The 23,086-nt window shown below is 36.1% G+C and overlaps 1 protein-coding gene across 1 annotated transcript in view; it reads left to right on the top strand.

Moving 5' to 3' along the window:
• Positions 1-23,086, top strand: part of deltaCOP (coatomer subunit delta) — a 165,896-nt gene that overhangs the window by 91,290 nt on the left and 51,520 nt on the right. The window contains exons 7-9 of the mRNA XM_090412650.1: positions 993-1,062; positions 9,218-9,383; positions 22,827-22,974. Of these exons, the coding sequence (XP_090268776.1) occupies positions 993-1,062; positions 9,218-9,383; positions 22,827-22,974 (384 nt within the window). The remainder of the gene's footprint in view (positions 1-992; positions 1,063-9,217; positions 9,384-22,826; positions 22,975-23,086) is intronic.

The raw sequence follows: 23,086 nt of genomic DNA, 5'->3' as shown, positions 1-23,086 counted from the left end.
TTTCTCTAATGACTAAGAAAAAAAAAAAATTGCTCTAATTTTTCTCCATTAGAATCTTTTTTGTAATCATAAGCACAAATGAATTTCATTGTCATATTTCCCATTTTGAATTCTCTCACTCCTCTCTAAAATTGCCTACCATACAATAAGTTTATCTTTGTGTTTAGTGTTCAATAGTGTAGCTGCTCCTTCCTTTCACTGATCAATATTATATCATGATACAGTAATCTACCATTTATCCAACCACATTGGAAGGCAGTTTGTCTTTCTGATAATCTGAAGTACAATTACATGGTGCTGTACCAAAATCTGGTTGGCATGAAAAGGTGAATTAACTGAAGTGTCACTGTTTTGAAAGTTGGGTAAACAGTACATTACTGTACATCTTATGCTTCTTATGTAGAAGTGTTGCCTTAGTTATTTCTGTCTGCATTTCAGTAACACTATTACAAATACTAAAATGGTAGCCTCTTTTCAGTGTGATACTCGGTTTTTATCCTTCTATACTCGGTTTTTATCCTTCTAAATGATAATTCCTCATTCAGATTCTCTGTATATTCTTGCTTTCTGAAGTCTGTTAAAGTTTTTACATGGGAACATGTTGTTCTCTCCAAGTGAATTGATGTGTATCTTTATGTTCAGGCATTGTCAAATACTAATTCCTTATCATTCCTTTTCTTGGCCACTTATTTTATTTTGTTTTCATCCTCACATGCACATGAAAGATAACTAAATCTATGATGCAACAGTGCTTTATATGAGCGACATATCTGATGAAATATATTATGATTATTTATTCTAGAATGTGGCTGTGGTATAGATTTAGTTATCTTTCATGTGTGGTGATAAATGTGTATTATCTAAATTTTCTTAGATAAGAAAATTTAGATAATACACATTTATTAATATTTTATATTTTAATATAAATATAAATAATTTTATAAATAATTTTTACTATAAATAATTCATATTTTATCTGTATTTTCTTTCAGATGTTAGTAATGCTGTTATGACAAAGCAGAATACTGTGGCCAAGGTTATAAATGCTGTCCCAACAGAAAGGTTTGGCTTTAAATTTCAATTTTGTAAATGTACAGAATATTATTGTTAGACTTCTTGCAGAAGTATTCATAATAATATTCTGTACACTTATACCTAAATACAGGTAACCCTCGTATAATGCGAATGTTAGGTTCCACAGAAATGGCGCATTATATAAATCGCATTATACGAGACTTAGATCACATGGAAAAAGTAGAGTTAGGTTCCGAAATCGTTTTTTTTTTTTTTAATTATATAAACAACAATGACATCCAACAAAAATAATATTTTTATTTAATTCAGGTAATTCATGTAAGTTAAGAAAACATAAACTATGAGACAAATACATAGTATAAAATTATAAAAATTACAAATTTTACATAAATTTCATTGCACATAATGCATAAATGTTTTAGACACAATAAAATAAATTGCATATTTTAATCGTCATCACTGTCTTCAGAAATAACATTTCATAGATGTTCTTTAAGTGCCGGAGGTCGTCACCACATGAAATCTGTTGGACATCATTTGTATAATTCTCATTGCATACTTCGGCTGGTTTAGTCATCAAGAAGTCAATAATAAGACTTTGCTTTCCACTATGCTGCAATTTTTTATTAAGTTCATAATATAGCGCTAAACAAATATCCAATTGTCTCGTGAATTTTCCCAAGCGCTCCATTGATGGATCATTATCAGTAAAATAACTTCCTAACTTTCTTGCTAAGTCCAATCCTTCTGCTAATTTCTTTAAACTGAATTTTTTAACAGATTCATCACAATCAGAATCTTCGGCAGAACTTTCCCTGCCATTTGGTTCAACGCCATTATTAATTGTACCAGTTCCTCCTCATTTAAATCTGTTTCTCTAATTTCATTTTCAACCATATCGCAAAAGCCCTCTCCACCAAAAATGTGTGTGCGACATTTATTATACGACGTAGCTCGGCATCCACTGGAGGTATGAAATTTTGTTCCAGAACAGCTTCAGGCCATATTTTTTTTCGCATTCAGCATAGAGGGTTGTAATTCCTTAATGGACAGAGAAATAATTTTTACACAATTCAATATTGAAAACTCTTTCCACGCTTGAGGCTGTGTCATGTTTGGATTAGATTCCATTTTTTTCAAAATTAATTGAAATGTTCGCCAAATGATATTATTCCTTGGTCAAGTGGGTGAATAAGTGAAATAGTATTAGGCGGCAAAAAAGTTATTTTAATATTCGGATGGCTTAAATTTGTTGGGTTTCTAGTGCGTTATCTAAAATTAGTAGAATATTGAATTCCATATTCTTTTTCTTTGTGTAACTGTCTACATCGGGTACAGAACACTTGAAAAACCAATTTTCAAACATGCTAGCTGTAACCATGCCTTTTTGTTGGCCTGCCAATAAACAGGTAGGGTGGACTTCTCAAGCCCTTTCATCGCACGAGAATTTGCGGATCGGTTAATAAACATTAGTTTTGTCATGTAATCACCTGATGCATTACTACAAAACAGTAGAATAATTCTTTCTTAGGAATCCAGGAGCTGATCTTTCATTTTTAGAAATATAGGTGTGTTTGGCATTTTTTTTTCCAATATAACCCAGATTCATCCGCATTGAACACCTGGTCTGCACTGTAACCACCTTCCCTAATGATTTTTAAAAGTTCTACTGTGCATTTCCAGGCAGCTTCAACATCTGCTGATGCTGATTCTCCCTGGATTTTAAGATTATACAAAGAAAACCGCTTTTTAAAGTTTTCGAACCAGCCCTTACTGACACAAAATCCATGCTGAGAGATTTCTTCTCAAGAATCTTGATTGAGTTCTTTTTAAATGTTTATAAACTTTGAGAGCTTTTTGTTTAATAAGGTGTCCATCCAAAGGAATTTTCTTTTGAGTGCAATCTTCTATCCAAATCATTACAGATTTCTCCATTTTTTTCTATTAGAATATCACAAACACGAGCAACGCGCTTTGCACTTACCATTGACTCAGCAATAACACTTTCTCGGATTTTATGTTCATTTTGTTTGATTGTTCAAATTGTTGATTCATTTAAATTCAGAGTCCTTGCAACAACTCTTGGTTTTTCTCCAATTTTCAACCGATCCAAGATTTTAATTTTTTTCTTTGAGAGAAATGAATTTCCTCTTCAATGTTGTTTTTTTCCCTTTTGTTGCAGTTTAGTGGCCATTACAATAAAAAGAAACTTTTACATAAAAAAAAAAGCCTTACATATGTATGTAACTCACCAGAAAATGAGCTGCTCAGCTTGAGAATAACTTACTTATGATTTTAAATGTGCTTTCCTGGCAGAAAACAAAGACAATTTTCAACAATAAACACTATACAGTAAACCCTAGATGGCGAACCTATGGCACTTGTGCCAGGGGTGGTATGTCTGAGAATTTTGCTGGCATGTCAGCGATTTACAGGTGATATCCTTTTTTACGCTTATAAATTATTCAAGTTATTTTTTAATTGTTACAGTATGTACAAGCTGAATTTTGTTTTACACAAGACAGCAGCTATAAAGATGTGCATATGATTGGTGCAGTATTAACAAAAGATCGCGCCACCCAAAGACAAAAGCAACCGAAAAGTGTTGAATTGAAATGCTAATTCTCTTCAATCAGAATTCCATAACATCTGAAACTGTCATAACAACATTCACTATTAGTTTTAACACATTCACAACAGGGTGTCATTTATCATTCCAATGGACTTCTCATTACTGACTGACTCAACCCACACAAACGTTTCAACCCTTGGTTGAATTTTATGGCTTCTTGGCAGGCGAACTCACACATTCATTATATGGCATGTTTCAATTCTTGGTAGTCTTTTATTTTAAGTTAGCCATTGTGATCTGTCATAATGATATCGAGAATTTCAAATGCAATAAAACAAACACTTATTTCATAATTGAAAAATTGGACAATAGTTTTTAGTTAGATAGTGTGTTTCGGTATCCATGCATCCTTTAACTCCGAGACTCTATGACGTTTCAAAAGTGCACAAAGTTGGTATTCCTTTACGCCCAACGTTGATGCAATAAACTCTCCTACCTACTTATTGTCAAAACATCTCTTGAAACTCTTATAACAACACATCCACAACTCAGAGAGTTACATTAAAAACTCCGAATATTTTGTGGAAAAGCTAAAAAAACATCAACATATCGGATAATGATCTTCTAGCCAGCCTAGATGTCACCTCTCTTTACAAACGTTCCTGTAGTGGAGGTCATTGACATCTTAAGTACCTTGTTCCCACAAGATATAACCTCATTGTTTACTCACTGCCTAAATTCTAACTACTTTACGTGGTAAAATAAGATCTACCAACAATTAACAGACTTGGCAATTGGGAGCCCACTCTCACCTTCATGTGCTGACCTCTTTACGGAAGACTTGGAAAATAAATTCGTATCCCAAATTATTCCCAAACCTAAAATTTGGTTTAGATATATGGACGATATCTTCATCGGGTGGAACAACAACAAAGATGACCTATATGATGTTCTCAAAAAGATCAACTCCTTCCATCATTCTATTAAATTTACTCTGGAACTTGAAAGAGAAAAACAACTACTGTTTTTAGACATCTTGATCAACAAACAAATTGATGGCAGTATAAATCTATCAGTGTACAGAAAACCGACCAATACAGGTCGCTACCTACATTTCAGCTCCTCTTACCACATCTCACATAAACTCAGCATTGTACACATGTTAAAGAAGAGAGCGATTTGCATCACAACAGACGAGACCCTTCAAGGTGAGTTAACATTAATTTCCAACAATCTGTACTTGAATGGCTATCCAAGAAGACTAGTCAATAAAGTCCTTTTCTCTGAACCACCACAAAAAGAACAAGAAGATATTCAATATATAAAAACTCTTGCAATTCCGTTTGTAAGTGGCATCTCCTACAAGCTTGCCAGCCTCCTCAAACAACACAAAATAAGAGTAACATTTAAACCAATAGAATCTATTCGTAAACTACTTAGATCTCCAAAAGACACCCACACTTTCTATAAATATGCTGGAGTTTATAATATTCCAAGCTCGTGTGGCTCTAGTTACATCGGACAGACTTCGAGAACCCTTGAAATCAGAACATTGGCTATGTCCTGATTTCAAGAAGACACATTGGCTATGTGTGTCTTCTTGAAAAAGGGGGTGCTTAAGGGTCAAAGCTGTATAACTGAGAGGAGACCTCCACATAGCCTTTAAAGGAATGCAGAGAACCGACCAGGGCTTCTGACCTAATGTCCAATCCTCACCTTCTCATGGTGCACCCTGTTGGGTATCTACTTGGATACTGAACGGACGAGGATGGGCTGGCAATTTGGGATTTAGCCGACCAAATTGTATTCTTATTGGTTAAACCAAAATGTAGAATGATGGTACAACATGACAAAATTTCATGCCGGCTGGGGCATCCCCCGGTTAAACAAGGCCCCCGTTGTTTTCGCCAGGGAACCAGGGCAAACAGCGAAAAGTCAGCTACTGGAACAAATCTGAAAATAAACCCCAACTCAACATCACTAGAGTTAAAGATCGGTACAATCAACATAAGAAGCCTGAATGGCAAAGAAATGGAGCTAGCTGAGGAATTAGATAAGTACCAGATCGACATAATAGGGGTGACTGAAACAAAAAAGACCAAAACTGGTGAGATCTTTCTGAGCAATAAATACAAAATGTTATATTCAGGCAATGACAATCAAGGAAAAGAAGGAGTAGCCATAGTATTCAACACAAAATACGAGGCTAATCTTCTTGAATGGCAGTCAGTCTCAAGTAGAGTAATGTGGGCAAATATGAGAATGGGGAACTGGACAATGAGACTTATTTGTGCCTATGGTCCCACAGAAGGTTCTACTAAGGTAGAAGTGGAGGAATTTTTTGAGGCTTTAGAAAAAGCAACTGACACAATGAAAAATGAAAACTTGGTCCTTGTTGGGGATCTAAATAGCAAAGTAGGAAATGATTGTGAGACATACAAAAATATTTTGGGAAAATTTGGAGAAAAGAGCAAAGCTAATAATAATGGCAAATATCTGTTGGATTTCTGCTCAGGACATGGACTGGTTATTACTAACACCATGTTCCAACATAAAAATGTGCACAAATTCACATGGAGAGAAGAGGCTAGGAATAAGAAAAGTCTCATTGACTATGTTATTGTTGATAGTGATGTTTTCTCCCTGGTACAGGACACCAGAGTGTACAGAGGATTTGAAATTGGAAGTGATCACTATTTAGTCTTGAGCAGGATAAAATTGAATTTCATATTGAAAAGAATAACATGTAAGAAAGTTTTAAAGCGAATAAAAGTTGAGCAGCTCTCAGATGTGAGCTGTAGACTAAAATACACAAAGATTATTGAAGGAAAAATGAAAGAGTTTGAGAACAGGAATCAAACCTTGGAGATTCAGTGGCAAACTCTGAAGAAAACATTGATTGATTCTGCCAGAGAGGCATGTGGTGAGGTTGTTTGTAAGGATAAAAAAATCAGAACTCCTTGGTGGACACAGGAGGTTAAAGAGGCAGTGAAGGAAAAGAAGAAAGCATACCAAAAGTTCCTGTCAAATAAGTCAGCTTGTGCTCATAGAGAATATAGAGACAAATGCAAGAATGCTAAACACTGTGTAAAACTAGCTAAACAAAAGTCATGGGAGGACTTTGGCAAGAATATAGAAAATAAATATCAAGAAGGTGGCAAAATATTCTGGAGGTTGTTGAAGAAGCTTAAGAATGGAGGAAAGAGTGCTATAAAAGGAATTAGAGATGATATGACATGAAAACGGGAGAAAAAGATATCCTTGAAGTATGGAGTAATTACTTTGAAAAACTGCTAAATGAAACATGCAGTGATAACAGCACAGTGGTAAAAAACACTGACCAGGCATGCAGTCAGGAATACATATCCATACTTGAAGTAGAAAAAGCCATCAAAGGCTTGAAATGTGGAAAGGCAGCAGGAGTCGATGATATTCGACCAGAAATGCTGAAGTATGGTGGTATAAGAGTCTTACAGTGGCTGCACTGCATAGTTCAGAAAGCCTGGACAGAGGGACGAATTCCCGATGATTGGAGTAGAGCTCTCATAGTACCCATATATAAAAAGGGAAATAAAACTGCATGTGAGAATTACAGAGGTATTTCCCTACTTAGTGTTCCTGGCAAGATCTATGCAAGTATACTTGAGAAACGGTTGAGAAGAATTGTGGAAGAAAAGCTTGGTCAAGAACAAGCTGGATTCAGGCCAAATAGAGGCTGTCAGGATCAGATCTTCACTTTACGACAAATAGTCGAGAAAGCATGGGAATATAACAAAGATCTGTATTTAAGTTTTGTCGATCTGGAAAAGGCATATGACAAGGTGCCAAGAGAGAAGCTATTCAATACGCTGCAGTTATATGGTGTCAATGGGACATTATATCAAGCAATACTTAGTCTTTATTTGAGTTGTAAGTCAGCAGTTAGAATTGAAGGAAGTACAGGAAGATGGTTTTTTTATTACTAATGCTTGTATGGGTATTTCTCATTATTATAAGCACTCACCTTACTTGCTAGGAACTTTTGATATGCTTTTCTTTTTTACCAACCTGCTCACTTACCTCAAAGGAACCTATCCACATTTGCTTGCATTCTCTGTAATAGTTTTAGCTTCCTTGGTTGCTAACCTGTATCCCTCCCCTCCCAATAGCCTTAATTTCCCTGATGTTGCACTTCCATTCTTTCATTGAACAAAAATTCTCCACATACCTAACTACAAATCAATAAAAATCCTTTCATCCACAATGCACAGCAATGTAGACCTTCTGTGAGGTGTGCTTTTCATTATGGGATACCAAAACAATTGACTTGAACTGGCAGCCTCTATATACAAGTAGCCTAGTCATGAAGATGCTTCATGTGCAAACTGTTTGCTCATTCTTATATGTAAACGATTGAACAAGAATGTAATTTCTTGGCAAGTATAATGACATGGTGCTATTTTCTGTTACACTTTGGTGCCACTAGCTGCAGTGTAATATTATGTAAACCACACACACACCACCTTAAGCACTGAATTAGAACTGTATTATAATCTAAATATAACATAATTTTAGTTTTGCTAATTTTATTTTATTTTTTTGCAGAGACATGTTTATTATTATTATTTAGGCCTCCATGGAGTTGAGAGATTCATCATGGGAAGTCCTTCCTAGGAAACACAAAGTCTATCATACCACTCCACTCATTGGCCATTCTTGCTCTCACCACTCTATCAGGCAATACATTCCACGGTTGAACCACTCTCCGCTCATAGAAACCACTCCTTGCCCTCTTGCTCACAGCTTCCTTTCGTAACTTCCAGGGATGGCCCCTTGTCATCACTCATTCCCCCTGTTCTACCAAGCAAAAGAAATCCCCAGTCAACCCTGTAACTACCTCTCAACAGTTTTAAGTCAATTATCCTTCTGTCTACCAAACTCTGCAGTCCACATTCTCTCAGCTGATCCTTATAACTAACATTGTAGAGTCCTGAAATCATCTTTGTTATCTGCTTCTGTAGCCTTTCAACAGTTTATCCCTTTCAAATCCTGAGGACCAAATTTCATATTTATAACACCCTTTCTTCTATACATTTCTTCTACCCCCCCCCCCCAGTAGACTAAATATGTATATATATAATCTGCTCCCCATCCAAAGGCTGTGGGTTCAGATCCCATCTAGGACATGGAAGTTTGCAGTAATCTTTCACCTTCATACATTCATTCATAAATATATGCACTCTCCCAAGGTGGACTGGGTCACTGTGGAGGAAGTAGACTTAACCCTCCTGCAATGGGAGAGGCCTTAATCCAGCAGTGGGAAAGATACAGGTTGAATATGATAGGTATGAAGTTATGGTAAGATGAATTTCATGGAAATTGTATAAGCTAGAGGAGGCCTGGATTCCTCTTTCTTCACTTCAGTTTTTTAATACCTAAATCTGAAGTGGAATATAAATATGATATCAAAATATAAAGATCTATTTAAAATCAAATCTGAATATTTTTTATGAAGTTTTATATATAATTAATTAAATAGTATTTTTTACTTTTATCTCTTAGCTTTCAGTCATTTAATCTTTAAAAAAAAATACATATTTTATACACACACACATATATATATATATTTAGTGTTCATCTCCATATTGAAGAAAAAATCACATTAACTGCATTAAGAGATGGTGGACTTCAAAACATGGAGGTTCATGGTTTAATTACTCTCAGGATTGCTGATGAAAAATTTGGTCGTATAAAAATTCAAATGGACAACCAAGATGACAAGGGAGTACAGCTGCAGGTATGTTTTTCCAAAGGAAAAAATAATAATTTAGACTGAAAATATTTGATATCTAAGGTATAGTTATTATAATAAGCTGTAGAGCTATGTCACTTTTTTTTTATGTCGAGCCCACACACAAGGGGTTGGTTGATCAACCTATAGTTCATTAGTGCCATATGTGGATAGTAGTTTGGGAAAGGAGGAACTTGTTTACATTTCATTTGAAAGACTATATATACAGCAGTTGCAGGGATGAATGAGGATGAGTAAAAAAAACTTGTTCTGTTTGTTTCAAGGTGCACTGTAAAGGGATGTTGAGCAGCAGCTGCATGTGTTCCAATGACCTTAGTACTAAGTGGAAGAATTACTGATGTTATTTCAGATAAGCATTTCCCATGGAAATATTTATCTCTATTGACCCATTGACCCATTATTGACCCATAAATAAAATTAAAATATTGACTCCTTACTTATTAATGGGTCATTAATAAGTAATTGCTCTCCTCTGTATTGAGTCAACATTTTGAGGGAGCTTTTAGGAGCCCACCCCATATTGTGAGAGCAATATTCAATAGCTGGGCAGATTTGTGCTTTGTATAATGTTAAACAGCTGTTCAGGGATGAAGTAACATCTTGAGCGAAAGAGAAATCTTACTTTTTTTTTTTTAAGCTGAGGATGCAATGGTTATGATGTATTTATGCCAGCAAAGGTTTGATAGCAGTGTAATTCCAAGAAGACAAATCTCAAATTATCTGAAAATTTGGGTATCGTCAAAAAAAGACTGGGAAAAAATTGTTCTTTTTATGAGAAATAAGTCAGAACTGAGTTTTACTGGCATAGAAATTGATGTGGTTATCTGAACCCCGTTGGAGAATGGCTCAGAGATCACAATTCAGGGCAGCAGTGGTTGATGTTCTGTAGGTTGAGGTGAGTTGTGTAGAGTAAGGTTTATCAAATGAAAGGGAGGAGTGCAGTGTGCTGTCTGCAAAACTGTGTATTGGGTTGGAGGTCATTGATATATGAGGTGGTCTGGAAAGTTCTTGGCATAACAATGAAAAAACGAATTTTTAATTTCAAAATTTTATTTTTCAACATAATCTCCCTTAAGACTAATACATTTATTCCAGCAATGCTGCAGCGCCATTATTCCGTTCCTGTAGTGGTTCTCAGTAAGATCTGCAAAATACCCCTCTACTGCTGCAATCACTTCTTTTTTTGAAGAAAAACATTGACCAGCAAGGAAAAGATTTAGTTTTGGGAAGAGATAGAAGTTAGAGGGAGCCAAATCTGCAGAATAGGGTGGATGTTCAAACAATTCATAGTGCAAATTCCTTAATTTTCCCATTGCCAAAATACTTTTGTGGGCAGGTGCATTGTCCTGATGAAAGATGATTTTTTTCTTCTGCAAACCGGGTCTTTTCTCACGACTTTTTTCATCTTGTCTCATTAAAAGATCCAAATAATATTCCTCAGTTATTGTTTTACCCTTTTCAAGATAATTAATAAACAAAATGCCTTTAGTATCCCAAAACACTGATGCCATGACTTTTCCTGTTGATGGAACTGACTTTGTCTTCTTTGGCACTGAAAGATGTACCAGCTTCTGTCCACTGTTTTGAGTGCTGTTTGGATTCTGATGTGTAATGGTGAATCCAAGTCTCACCCATAGTAATAAATTGATGCACAAAATCAGTTTTATTCTTGTTAAAATGCTCCAAGCACTGTTCAGAGATTTTCATGAGAGTTCATTTTTGATCTGCTGTGAGCAAGCACGGCACCCATCTTGCACGAAGCTTTTTCATTTTCAATTCTTCATGCAAAATATATCCTGCACATTCTTTTGAAATGCCTATAGTCTCAGCAATTTCACGCACTTTGACTCGCCGGTCATCCAATACCATATTGTGCACTTAAGCAGTGATTTCTGGTGTTGTTACACTTGGACGTCCTTCACATCGATCATCTTCAAGGCTGGTACCGCCATGTTTAAATTAGGCAGCCCATTTCTTAATTGTTGAAAACGAAGGAGAAGAGTTCCCATAAACTTTTATGAACTTTGAATGAATTTCTTTTGGCATTAAACCTTCTTTTACAAAGAATTTTATAACTGCACAATACTCAATTTTATCCATTCAAGGGATACAGACAACACTTTTGCTTCAGACAGCTGTATAAAACTACTTGATAGAATGATTTGCAATTTCACATGGATGCTTATGACAGATGTACCAACTTAGAAAGAAAAAAAAAATCTTGCCGATAGCTTCGCCATCTATGGTTGAGGCCCAGAACTTTTCGGACCACCCTTGTATAGCAGTAAGAGGGTTGGTGAGAGGGCAGAACCTTGTGTAACCCTGGCATTGGTTAAATGATGGGAGGATAAGTAGCCATCCACCATCACACACAGTGTGCATCCATGCAGAAAGATGGCAGTCTAGCTACAGAAGTCCTGAGACAGACCAAGTGATGATAGTTTGCTTAGTAAGCCTTTGTGCCAGATGCAGTCAAAGGCTTCGGAGATATCAAGTGAAACCACTTGAGATTCACCAAACATCTCCATGGCATTTGTCCAGAGATGGGTGATGTATGTGAGCAGGTCCACTGTTGATCGGCAGTGACAGAATCCATACTGGCGGTTGTTTATTAGGTGGATGCCTTCAAGTTAATATAGGAGTTGGGAATTGATGATTTTTTTCCATTACTTTAGACAGGACTGAGGTAAGTTGTTGGAAGTTTTTCCACTTGGTTATACTATAAATTAAAGATACCAAGAAATTATATACTTAGTTTAATCCTTTATCCGAGTGTGAGCAAACAAGTTTACATCTGAACTATTTTCAGGACTGAGGCAACTTGTATAAAGAAGCTAATGATTTCACATCACTTCCCATAATACAAATCACATCTCCTTGCAGACATGTATAATGCTGTGCATTATGGGAAGGGTCATTACCCAGATCGGTTTCGACCTTTGTTGAGGTCTCATTAGTGGGAACCAGACCCAGAGGTCATACTAATGTTGAAATAATGCAGAACTCATATTTTCATATATGAGTTGCCAAAAAGTGCCACACCTTATTATTAAAATACTCTGGATTAGAGAAAGTTGTTGGAAGTTTTTTTTTACTTGGTTATACTATAAATTAAAGATACCAAGAAATTACATACTTGGTTTAATCATTTATCCTAGTGTAAACAAACAAATTTGCACCTGAACTCTTTCAGGACTGGGGCAACCACTCATGGTCACTACCCAGACCATTCCATAATGCATAGCATTATACATGTCTCTGCAAGGAGATGTCCTTTGCATTACGGGATACTAAAGCAAGTGATGTGAAGTCATGAGCTTCTTTATACGAGTTGTCCCTGTCCTAAAAATAGTTTAGGACCAAACTTGTTTGCTTACACTCGAACACTCCCACTGATGAGACCTCAATAAAGGTCGAAACTGGTCTGGGTAGTGACCCTTCCCATAATGCATAGCATTATACCTGCCTGCAAGGATATGTTCTTTGCATTATGGGATACTAAAGCAAGTGATGTGACGTCATGAGCTTCTTTATACGAGTTGTCCCAGTCCTGAAAATAGTTCTGGCACAAACTTGTTTGCTTACACTTGTATAAAGGATTAAACCAGTTATATAATTTCTTGGGATCTTTAATTTATAGAACTGAGGTAGGTGAGATAGGGCAGTAGTTGGACGGCAGTGACTTGTCACCCTTCTTGGGAATGGGTTGAATATAGGCCAGTTTCCAGGTTGTGAGATAGATACCAGTGGAGTAAAAGAGTATATACAGGTGACACAGGATATGAGTCAGTTCTGGTGCACAAACTTTCAGGACAATTGGGAGGGGTGCCATCTGGGCGAGGAGACGTGTTTAATTTGGGCAGTTATTTTCTGATCTCTTTCTGGCAAAAAAAAAAAAAAAAAAAAAAGATATAGGGGCATTTACCATTGTCAGTTTGCATGCATTGGAAGCAAAGTGTGAAGCCAGAAGATTGGCTTTTTCTGTGGGTGATGATGCAGTAGAGTGATATGTGTATGATGGGGTCTGAATAGTGTTGGCAGAAGTTGCAGCTTTGGCGAGAGACCAGAAGACTTGGCTGCTGTTTGGACAGGCTGCTAATTTCCATCTTTTTGCTCTTTCAAACTCCGTTTTGGAAGCATTGATTGTTTTTTTTGCATCTATTTCGGGCTTCAGTATAAGCTTAAAAGAGAATAGGGTTCTTGATTTGCCAAACTGTTGAATGGGAGTGGCTGTGTAAGAGTTGTTGCATGGGAGAGGATATGAGCACTAGATTATGGTCAGAATTACTTGGAAGCGGGGGGGGGGACACTAATTTCACTGTGTGTTTGGAAGGGTCATTGGTGAGGAAAAGATCTAGGGTGTTTGGGGAGTGGTTCAAGTTATCTGGTATTCTGGTTGGCATCTGAACAAGTTGTTTCAGATCATTAATGATGACAAATGTTTCAGCATCTTTGCCTACAAGATCTGTACAACTGGAGAAGGAAAGCCAGCTGATGTTTTGGACTTTAAAATCTCCTAGGAGGATAATTTCGCTGTTGAGAAAGTGGGACTGAAGAAAATCAATTTTTACGGAGAGGAAATTAAAGAGCTCAAAGTGGTTGGTTGCATTTGGGGAGTGATAGAGACAGCAAATGAATTTCACTAAGTGTGGAAGGGATTTTTCAACCAAAGAAGATCAACGTTGTGAAGGGTCACTACCAAGATTGCTTTCGACCTTTTTTGAGGTCTCATCAGTGGAAACCAGACCCAGAGGTGATACTAATATTGAAGTAATGCAGAAGTCATATTTTCATATATGAGTTGCCAAAAGGTGTCGCACCTTATTACTAAAATTTCTCTAATCCAGAGTAAAAGTACTCTGGATTAGAGAACGTTGTTGAAAGTTTTTTCACTTGGTTATACTATAAATTAAAGATACCAAGAAATCACATTCTTGGTTTAAAACTTTATCCTAGTGTAAGCAAACAAGTTTGTGCCTGAACTCTTTGAGGACTGGGGCAACTACTCAGCCCTTCCCATAATGCATAGCATTATACATGTATGCAAGCAGATGTCCTTTGCATTATAGGATAGTAAGGCAAGTGATGTAAAGTCATGAGCTTCTTTATATGAGTTGCCCCAGTCCTGAAAATAGTTCAGGCACAAACTTGTTTGCTTACACTGAGATAAAGGATTAAACCAATTATATAATTTCTTGGGATTTTTAACACGTTAACTACCATGTGCAACAAGTGTGCCTCACACACACACGTTCCGCTAGTGCCATGTGATACATATCTGTTTCACAGGTTAACTTGTTATTATTCCCAGTGGCCTGTGAAGATGGAAATAAAAATTAGTATCGTGGCAGTTAACGTGTTACTTTATAGGACTGAGGTAAGCAAAATAGGGCAGTAGGTGGGGACAGCAGTGATTTGTCACCCTTCTTGGGAATGGGTTGAATATAGGCCAGTTTCCAGGTTGTGGGATAAGTAGCAGTGGAGTAAGAGAGTATATACAAGTTTTTATATTAGTTTGGTGGTCAGAGTGGATGTATGTGCAGACACCAGCCTTTGGTCGAAAGGAGTTAAAGAGTATAGTTTGAAAGGTTGAGATAAAAGTGCTGGGGGGGGGGGGGATGAGATTTGTGTTTCTGCCAGGAAGAGTAGGTGGGATTTCGTTGACTGAATGTGTTTGTGGACACCATTAAGGTTGGAGTTTAGACCACACATGTTGGTGAAGTGGATATGCAAGGTCCTGTGAGGCATATATTTGACTGCAAGAGTCTTGCACATTTCCTATGCAGTACATGCATAATGATTTCCATGGTGGCTTCTAGTGGTGTCACTTGATATTTGCACCAATTTTAACTTGCTTGTAGTTGATGATCCAACTGGTGTCTCCATTTTGACATTTTTCTTCAAGTCTCTTCAAAGATGGTGTCTTTTTTCCCACTGTACAAATGTTAGGTCTGGTCGAGCACATATACACGATTGGGAGCAAGTGTGTTTCAACTTGCTGTTGATTGCTGTTATTAATTAGATGTACTTGTCGGAGTGTCATCACTTTTGAGGCGTGGAAAGTTCATTCTGGCCTTTCTTTTAGTTATGGGCCTGAAACAATGGCATCTGATGATATTTTTGGAATCAATGTTGCATTCTTCAGCTAATTTGTTGATGTCTTCTTTTAATTGTTTTCCATTGGAAAGTTCAGAATAACGGCGTTTAATTTTTTGTTTTTGGCCTCCATCGAGTTGTATACCGTCGATGCGATTGGGCCACAGAGTTCATTCGCAAACAAGGGTGAACTTGTTTGTGAATGAGCGTTGCAGCACTAGTTGTCAATTTGTTTAAGGTTAGCCTCCACTGCTCGTATTTCGAAGGAAAAAGTTTCATTCATAGCATTCATGTGCTGCTCGAGGTTTGCGACTCGTTTACCTATGTTCAGGAGTTGTTTTACAGAAGAGAGGCACAGTGAATGAACAAAAAAAAAAAAGGGCTGTTGAGGTCAATAAATAGCTTGTGCACCAATTTATCTATTTTGAACAGGAAACATGCAGCCAGTGGCAACAGATCTCACAGAATATACTTCTTATTTTTTATCTGTGACACCAGTTTTACAGCTGTAATTTGTAGGTTTATCGATGGTGCTGCACTGGCGAGACACAAGATGCTCGCTTGGTATTAGCTTTGGTTGCTACCATCTTTGCTTTGTACAGTAGGCATAGCAGGCACTACTTACATGTGGCTGATTTAATGCATTATAAGTACTTTTGGAAGTAATCCACTCCTTAGTACCTGCTGTTAAGATTTCCATTTAATGATTAATTCATGATAAAATGTGGGAGCACAAGTTTAGAGTAGCTTATTCACCGAAGCATGGTTTATGGCTACTTATCGGAGATTTGAATGCAAAAGTGGGAGAGACTGAGGAATAGCAGGTCGTTTTGGTTTAGGTATTCGTAACACCTGCAGGGAAGAGACTAGTTGAGTTTTGTGCAGAGAATTCTTTGTTTGTTGCTAACAACTGCTTTAAACAGCACAAAAGAAGATTGTACACATGGATATCACCAAATGGCCAATACAGAAATCAAATTGACTATATACTTGGACAAAGAAGATGGAGAAGTACAATTCAGTATGTCAAGACTTTTCCTGGTGCAGACTGTGGAACAGACCATGAGTTATTGGTGGCTACTATACATGTGAAATTATGGAAACTGAAAACAACACAAATGTCAATCAGATATGATCTTGGAAACATACCAGCTGAATACAATATTAGTATACACAGCGGATTCAACACACTCAATTTCTGTGAAAGAGAACCAGATGAACTATGGGAAGAGATTAAAGATATAATTAAAACATGAGCAAAGAGTAATATTCCAGCAGTTTGTAAGAAGAAGAAGTTTAAATGGCTGTCATTTTCCTCCTTTCCTGAGCAGTGTCAAAACTGCTCAGGAAAGGAGGAAAATGAAGACCATGGGAAATTTGCAGTTAGTACAGAATTTGAATGCAGAGCTTCAACAACAAGCCAGAAGAGACAAGGAAAAATACTTTAACCAGGAATGTCAACAAATAGAAGACCAAAACAAGAGATCTTTTCAAAAAGATCAAAGAACTAACAGGGAAGTTTAGTGCCAAGGTGACAGTATTGAAAAGTAAACACAAAGGATATCTTACAGAAGCTGAGACATCAAAGAAAGATGGAAAGAGTATACAGAGTCCCTTTACAGAAAGGACTCCAAAATTACTGAGAAATTTGAAGAGCTGGATTATACACAGGAGCCAGTACCACTGGAGATTGAAGTGAGGTGGGCACTGCAACAGCTATCCAGTAAGAAGACACCAGGAGGAGATGGAATACCTATTGAGCTGCTCAAAGCCCTAGGAGAAGAGGCAGTTAAAAATTTAACAGATCTATGTCAGCAAATTTGGATCACAACTAAATGGCCTAGAGAATGGAAAAAATCAGTTTATGTACCTTTATTGAAGAAAGGCGATGCAAGAGAGTGCAAAAATTACAGAACTATAACACTGATTTCTCATGCAAGTAAAGTCTTACTTAAGATCGTGCAAAAAAGACTGGAAACATTCATGAAGAGAGAAATGCCAGATGAACAGGCAGAATTTCGAAAAGGTAGAGGAACAAGAGATCAAATCGCCAATGTGAGATGGATAATAGAAAGAGCACAGAAATATCTAAAGAATATCTGCCTTTGTTTCCTTGACTATAGCAAGGCTTTTGACTCTGTAGATCATGTGAAACTGTGGAATGTGGTAAAAACAATGGGAGTACTAGAGCATTTCATTATCCTTCTGAGGAATCTTTATTATGAACAAGAAGCTACTGTCTGAACAGATCTTGGAGAAACTGAGTATTTCACAATAGGAAAAGGGGTGCGGCACGGATGTGCTTTATCTCGTACCTGTTTAATTGTACAGTGAATACATTTTAAGAATGGCAGGGCTGGAGGAATCTTCAGTTGGAATTAAAATTGGTGGAAGAAATATTAATAATTTGAGGTATGCAGATGATACTACCTTGCTAGCAGAGTGCAAAGAAGATGTGGAGGAACTTATTATGAAAGTTAAAGAAGAAAGTGCTAAATATGATCTTAAACTTAACCTCAAAAAGACAAAAGTTATGGCAACATGTGAACTTAATGATTTTGAAATAGATGGGGAGAAAATGGAAGCAGTTAATAATTTTGTGCTCCTAGGATCCCGAATTGATCAAGATGGTTATTGTACTGAAGGAGTTAGAAGATTATTACTAGAAAAGAAAGCAATTACAAATTTAAGCAAGATCTTTAAAGATATTAGCCTCGCAACAAAAATCAGAATCGTGAAAGCAATCGTATTCCCTGTGGTACTGTATGGATGTGAAAGTTGGACCCTGATAAAGAGTGAAAGAAGGAAGATAGATGCATTTGAATTATGGCGTTTGGAGATGCTTATACCATGGACTGCAAAGCAAACCAATAAATCAGTGATAGACAGAATAAAGCCAGATTGCTTCCTCGAAGCTATGTTCATCAAGCAAAAATTGTCATACTTTGAATATATTATGCAAGCAAATGACAGTCTGGAGAAGATGATGATGCTTGCTAAAATTGATGGAAGCAGGAGAAGAGGAAGACCAAGAATTATATGGGTGGATGGAGTTAAAGAAGCAACTGGAATGCGCTTGAAAATTCTGAAAGATGTGGCCAAGGACAGATCTGAATGGAGAATGTATGTTCATAGAATCACCAGGAGTCGAAAAACGACTCAATGGAACATAACAACAACAAATTATCCGATGCCTCCAGGTGGAATTCAAACGTTATATACATTTTAATTCAAAAGATAATAATGCGCAGCTCAGCAGTTTGGAAAATACCCACGTGTTTTCTTTAGCAGCAAAGAAGTATATGCAAACATGAGAAACTATACCAAGAGAAAAATGCATTCTTTCAGCATTGTACAAATGTTTAAACTAGACTTTTTCCTAACACAGCTCCTTATTCCATTAGCTACTTCCAAATTTAATTTGTCGTCATCAATAAAACTTGTTCTAGGTACTCCATTCAGAATACAAATATTTTCAATTTTCCTGTTTATTTGCATAGCTTATATCATTTTATTTTCTGATTTTTATGCCAAATTGGTTGCAGCAGTTATTCAATATCATTAAGGAATTTCCTGTATAATGCAGTATATGTAGACTCCAAATAAGAGACTACATATGCTGCACCTTAGAGATGCAGCCATATCTCTAAGAATAGAGATATGGTGCATTTTGATAGTAATTATATTGTTTTTAACAGGTTTTCTCCTGGCACTTTGTCATATGCCCTTCACAGGTCTATGAAACTTAAATGGAGCCTTGTTATATTCCCATAATAAGACAACTATTCATCTTATTATATTAAAAAATATGATTTTGAATGACCCCTTTTTGACCTGAATCCAGCTTGTTTTTTCTCCTGGTTTCTCTTCCAAATTTCTTAAATGCTTCTCAAGTATGCTTGCCTAACTCCTACTTGGAACACTCGATTAGAAAATTATTTTTATAATTCTCACATTGTTTTCCTTTATTTTTATAGATTTGTACTATAATAGCTCCACTCTAGTCATCTGGAATTAAAGCTTCTGACCAGACATTTCTGAATTATGTAATTTAGCACCTCTGAAAAATTTTGATACCACCATATTTTCTTTTTGTTAACCCGCTGGTACAACATGGCGGTGAAAGCCAAATCATTGTGTTGGTCTGCACAAAAGATAAAGGCAGAGAACAATTGTTTTGCTAGTCTTTCCTTTCTCATTCTGTTTAAGTGACCATACCAAATGAGATTAGCTCTGCTAACACATTCCTGGTTGCTAACAATGCTAAGTTCTTTCCTAATATCCTCATTTTTAATATGATGTTGCCATTGATGCCATCTGTTCACACCCTTAATCTGTCTCAGGACTCTCATATCTGCAGTCTCTAGTCTTTGGTCAAGTTTATTTCTGGCCCAGCTCTCAGATCCATAAGTTAACTTGGATTTGAACACTGTCTTGTATATAGCTAATGTAGTGTTTACTAATTTCTCTCTTGTTCCATATAAATTTATTCAGTTGGCTTCCTACCATACAGTCTTTGTTCATTCCGTTGTCTATTTCTATATTTAATTTACCATCTTCACTAAAAATTCATCCTAGGTAGCTGAAATGTTTTATTTGTTTTATAGGTTCTCCATTTACGATGCAGTTGATATTTTCAATGTTTCTGCCTATTTTCATTGTCTCTCTCTCTCTCTCTCTCTCTCTCTTGTTATTGCTGATTTTTATACCAAACTTATTACAACACTTATTAAATTTAGTCAGAGAATCTTGTAGATGTGCACTGGATTTATTTAGAAGCATAACATCATCCACATAAAGTAAAGAGCTGAGATTAACATATCCAAGCTGACTTATTTGCCAGGAATTTTCAATATGCTTTCTTCTTTACCTTCCTGTGTCCACCATGGAGTTCTGATTTTTCTGTCCTTGCAGTCAACATCAGCACATGCCTCACTGGCTGAATCAATCAATGTTTTCTTCAGGGCTTACCACTGAACCTCCAAAGTTAAGTTGCTGTTCTCAAACTTTTATTTTTTTCTTGAATACTGTTTGTGTATTTTAGTATATCGTTCACATTTGATATGTGATCAACTTTTATTCACTTTAAAACTTTTTTGCATGTTCTTCTTTTCAACATGAAATTCAATTTTATCTTGCTCAAGACTAAATGGTGATCACTTCTAATTTAAAATCCTCTGTACACTCTGGTGTCCTGCACCAGTGAGAAAACATCACTATCAACAATAACGTAGTCAATGTTATTGTTGTTAATGTTGATCAATGAGACTTCTTATTCCTTGCCTCTTCTCTCCATGTGAATTTATGCACATTTTTATGTTGGAAAATTGTGTTAGTAATAATCAGTACATGTCCTGAGCACAAATTCAACAGATATTTGCCATTATTATTAGCTTTTCTCCAAATTTTCCCAAAATATTTTTGTATGTCTGATGATCGTTTCCTACTCTATTTAGATCCACAACAAGGACCAACTCATCCTTTTTCATTGTGTCAGTTGCTTTCTCTAAATCTTCAAAAAATTCCCCCACTTCTATCTTAGTAGAACCTTCTGTGGGACCATAGGCACAAATATGCCTCATTGTCCAGTTCCCCATTCTGATATTTTCCCACATCACTATACTTGATATTGCCTGCCATTCAAGAAGATTAGCCTCGTATTTGGTGTTGAATACTATAGCTACTCCTTTTCCCTGATTGTGATTGCTTGAATATAATATTTTGTATCTATTGCTTAGAAAGCTCACCAGTGTTTGTCTTTTTTTTTTATTATTTCAGTCACCCCTATTATGTCGATCTGGTACTTATCCAATTCTTCTGCTAGTTCCATGTCTTTGCCATTGAGGCTTCTTATATTGATAGTACCGATCTTGAACTATGGTTTTGTTGAGTTGGGGTGTGTTTCCAGATTTCTCCCATTAGCTGGTTTTCACTGTTTGCCCTTGTTCACTGGCGAAAACAATGGGGCCTTGTTTAACTGGGTGCGCTACAACCAGCATGAAATTTTGTCATGTTGCACCGTTTATTTTACTTATGGTTTAAGCCAATAAGAATAAAATATGGTCAGCTAAATCCCAAATTGCCAGCCCATCATTGCAGTGAGTATCACCTTCTCATAGTGCACCTAGGCAAGGTGCACTATGAGAAGGTGAGGATTAGACAGTAGGTCAGAAGCCCTGGTCAGTTCTCCACGTTCCTTTAAAGTTATACAGCTTTGACCTTAAGTACCCTTTGAAATAACATTCTTTATGAACGTTTAATATCTATTTATTGCATTTAATGTTCATATTTTCGATTTATTTGATTCTTGAACATAAAACTCATGAAGTTGGAGTTGCCTGTACTAAATTCACATATGACAACAACACCAAAAAAAGTAGCTTTCTTATTTTTTCAGCAGTCCCATTCTGGTATTTTCATCTCTTCAGCCTAGCTGAAGAGATGAAAATACCAGAATGGGACTGGTTTTGCTTTATAGTCACCCATCAAGAGTATCTCTCATAAAATTTCCAAGTTTTTTTTTTACATAACTTTTTGGCCTTCAAAGCTAGCCCTTTTTTAGATTTTGAAACAAATAAAACTGCAAATAAGAAATTAAAACATACACACTCTGAGCATTAAATGACAATAAAAAAAATCAGTAATTGGATAATCTAGAAATTAAGTAATAATTAATTTGAAAAACCTCAGAAATGGTAAAAATTCTATGGATCTTCCAAATAAAAATGGTCACCACAATTAATAGGATGCCAGGAAAAATCTAAAAACAAATTTCTTCCATCTAAAGGATAGGGCAACCAAATAATTCACTTTCATCAAAATAAGAAGTAATGCAGCTTCAGTTTAAATTTGAGTTCAGACGGAATGACTCACTGCTGAAAGAACGCTTAGGTTTTTAGAGTGCAGAAGTTTTGTGTTGTGTCAAGCTCCTTGTCCAAAAATCTTCTTGAGTAGGAACAGGAATGATGTCTGAAGTTTCTCATTATTTTTTCTTTTTTCAACATTCTGCTCTGACTGATTGAAAAGTCAATCAGTCAGAGTGGAATGTTGATTTGATGGTCAACTTTTGCTATAACATTCTTTTCATAGAAAAAAAAAAAATTAGGAACTTCAATTCTATAAATAGCAAATGGCTAACTATTGCTAACAGGGGCTCAGTGGATGTGCAGCCATTTGAGTTCATTACTTGTTGCTAATTTAATGTAGCTAGCATACATTAAAGATTTAAGAATTTTTCATTTAATTATCCAGTAAAATAATAATATATATAAAAAAGGAAAGCTATTTCAATTTAATCATGTTTATTTTTCCCCCTTATTTGTTTGCTTTTAGACACATCCAAATATAGATAAAGAACTGTTTAAATCTCAACAACAAATTGGTTTGAAAAATCCAAGTAAGCCATTCCCTCTTAATTCTGATGTCGGTATACTGAAATGGCGTTTCCAAAGTCAAGATGATGCCTTTGTTCCACTATCAAGTAAGTGCATTAATGGATTTTTTGTGCTAAATTGAATTATCTTATATAATGGAGACAACCAGAATGAAAAGAAGGGACTAATATGGTGAAATTATAAATTCACTAAAAAGCA

Source organism: Typopeltis vanoorti, chromosome 23 (assembly GCF_054136105.1).
Source record: "Typopeltis vanoorti isolate ZY-2024b chromosome 23, IOZ_Tvanoo_1.0, whole genome shotgun sequence".
NCBI lineage: Eukaryota > Metazoa > Arthropoda > Arachnida > Uropygi > Thelyphonidae > Typopeltis > Typopeltis vanoorti.
This window is presented reverse-complemented; position numbering and strand designations above follow the sequence as displayed.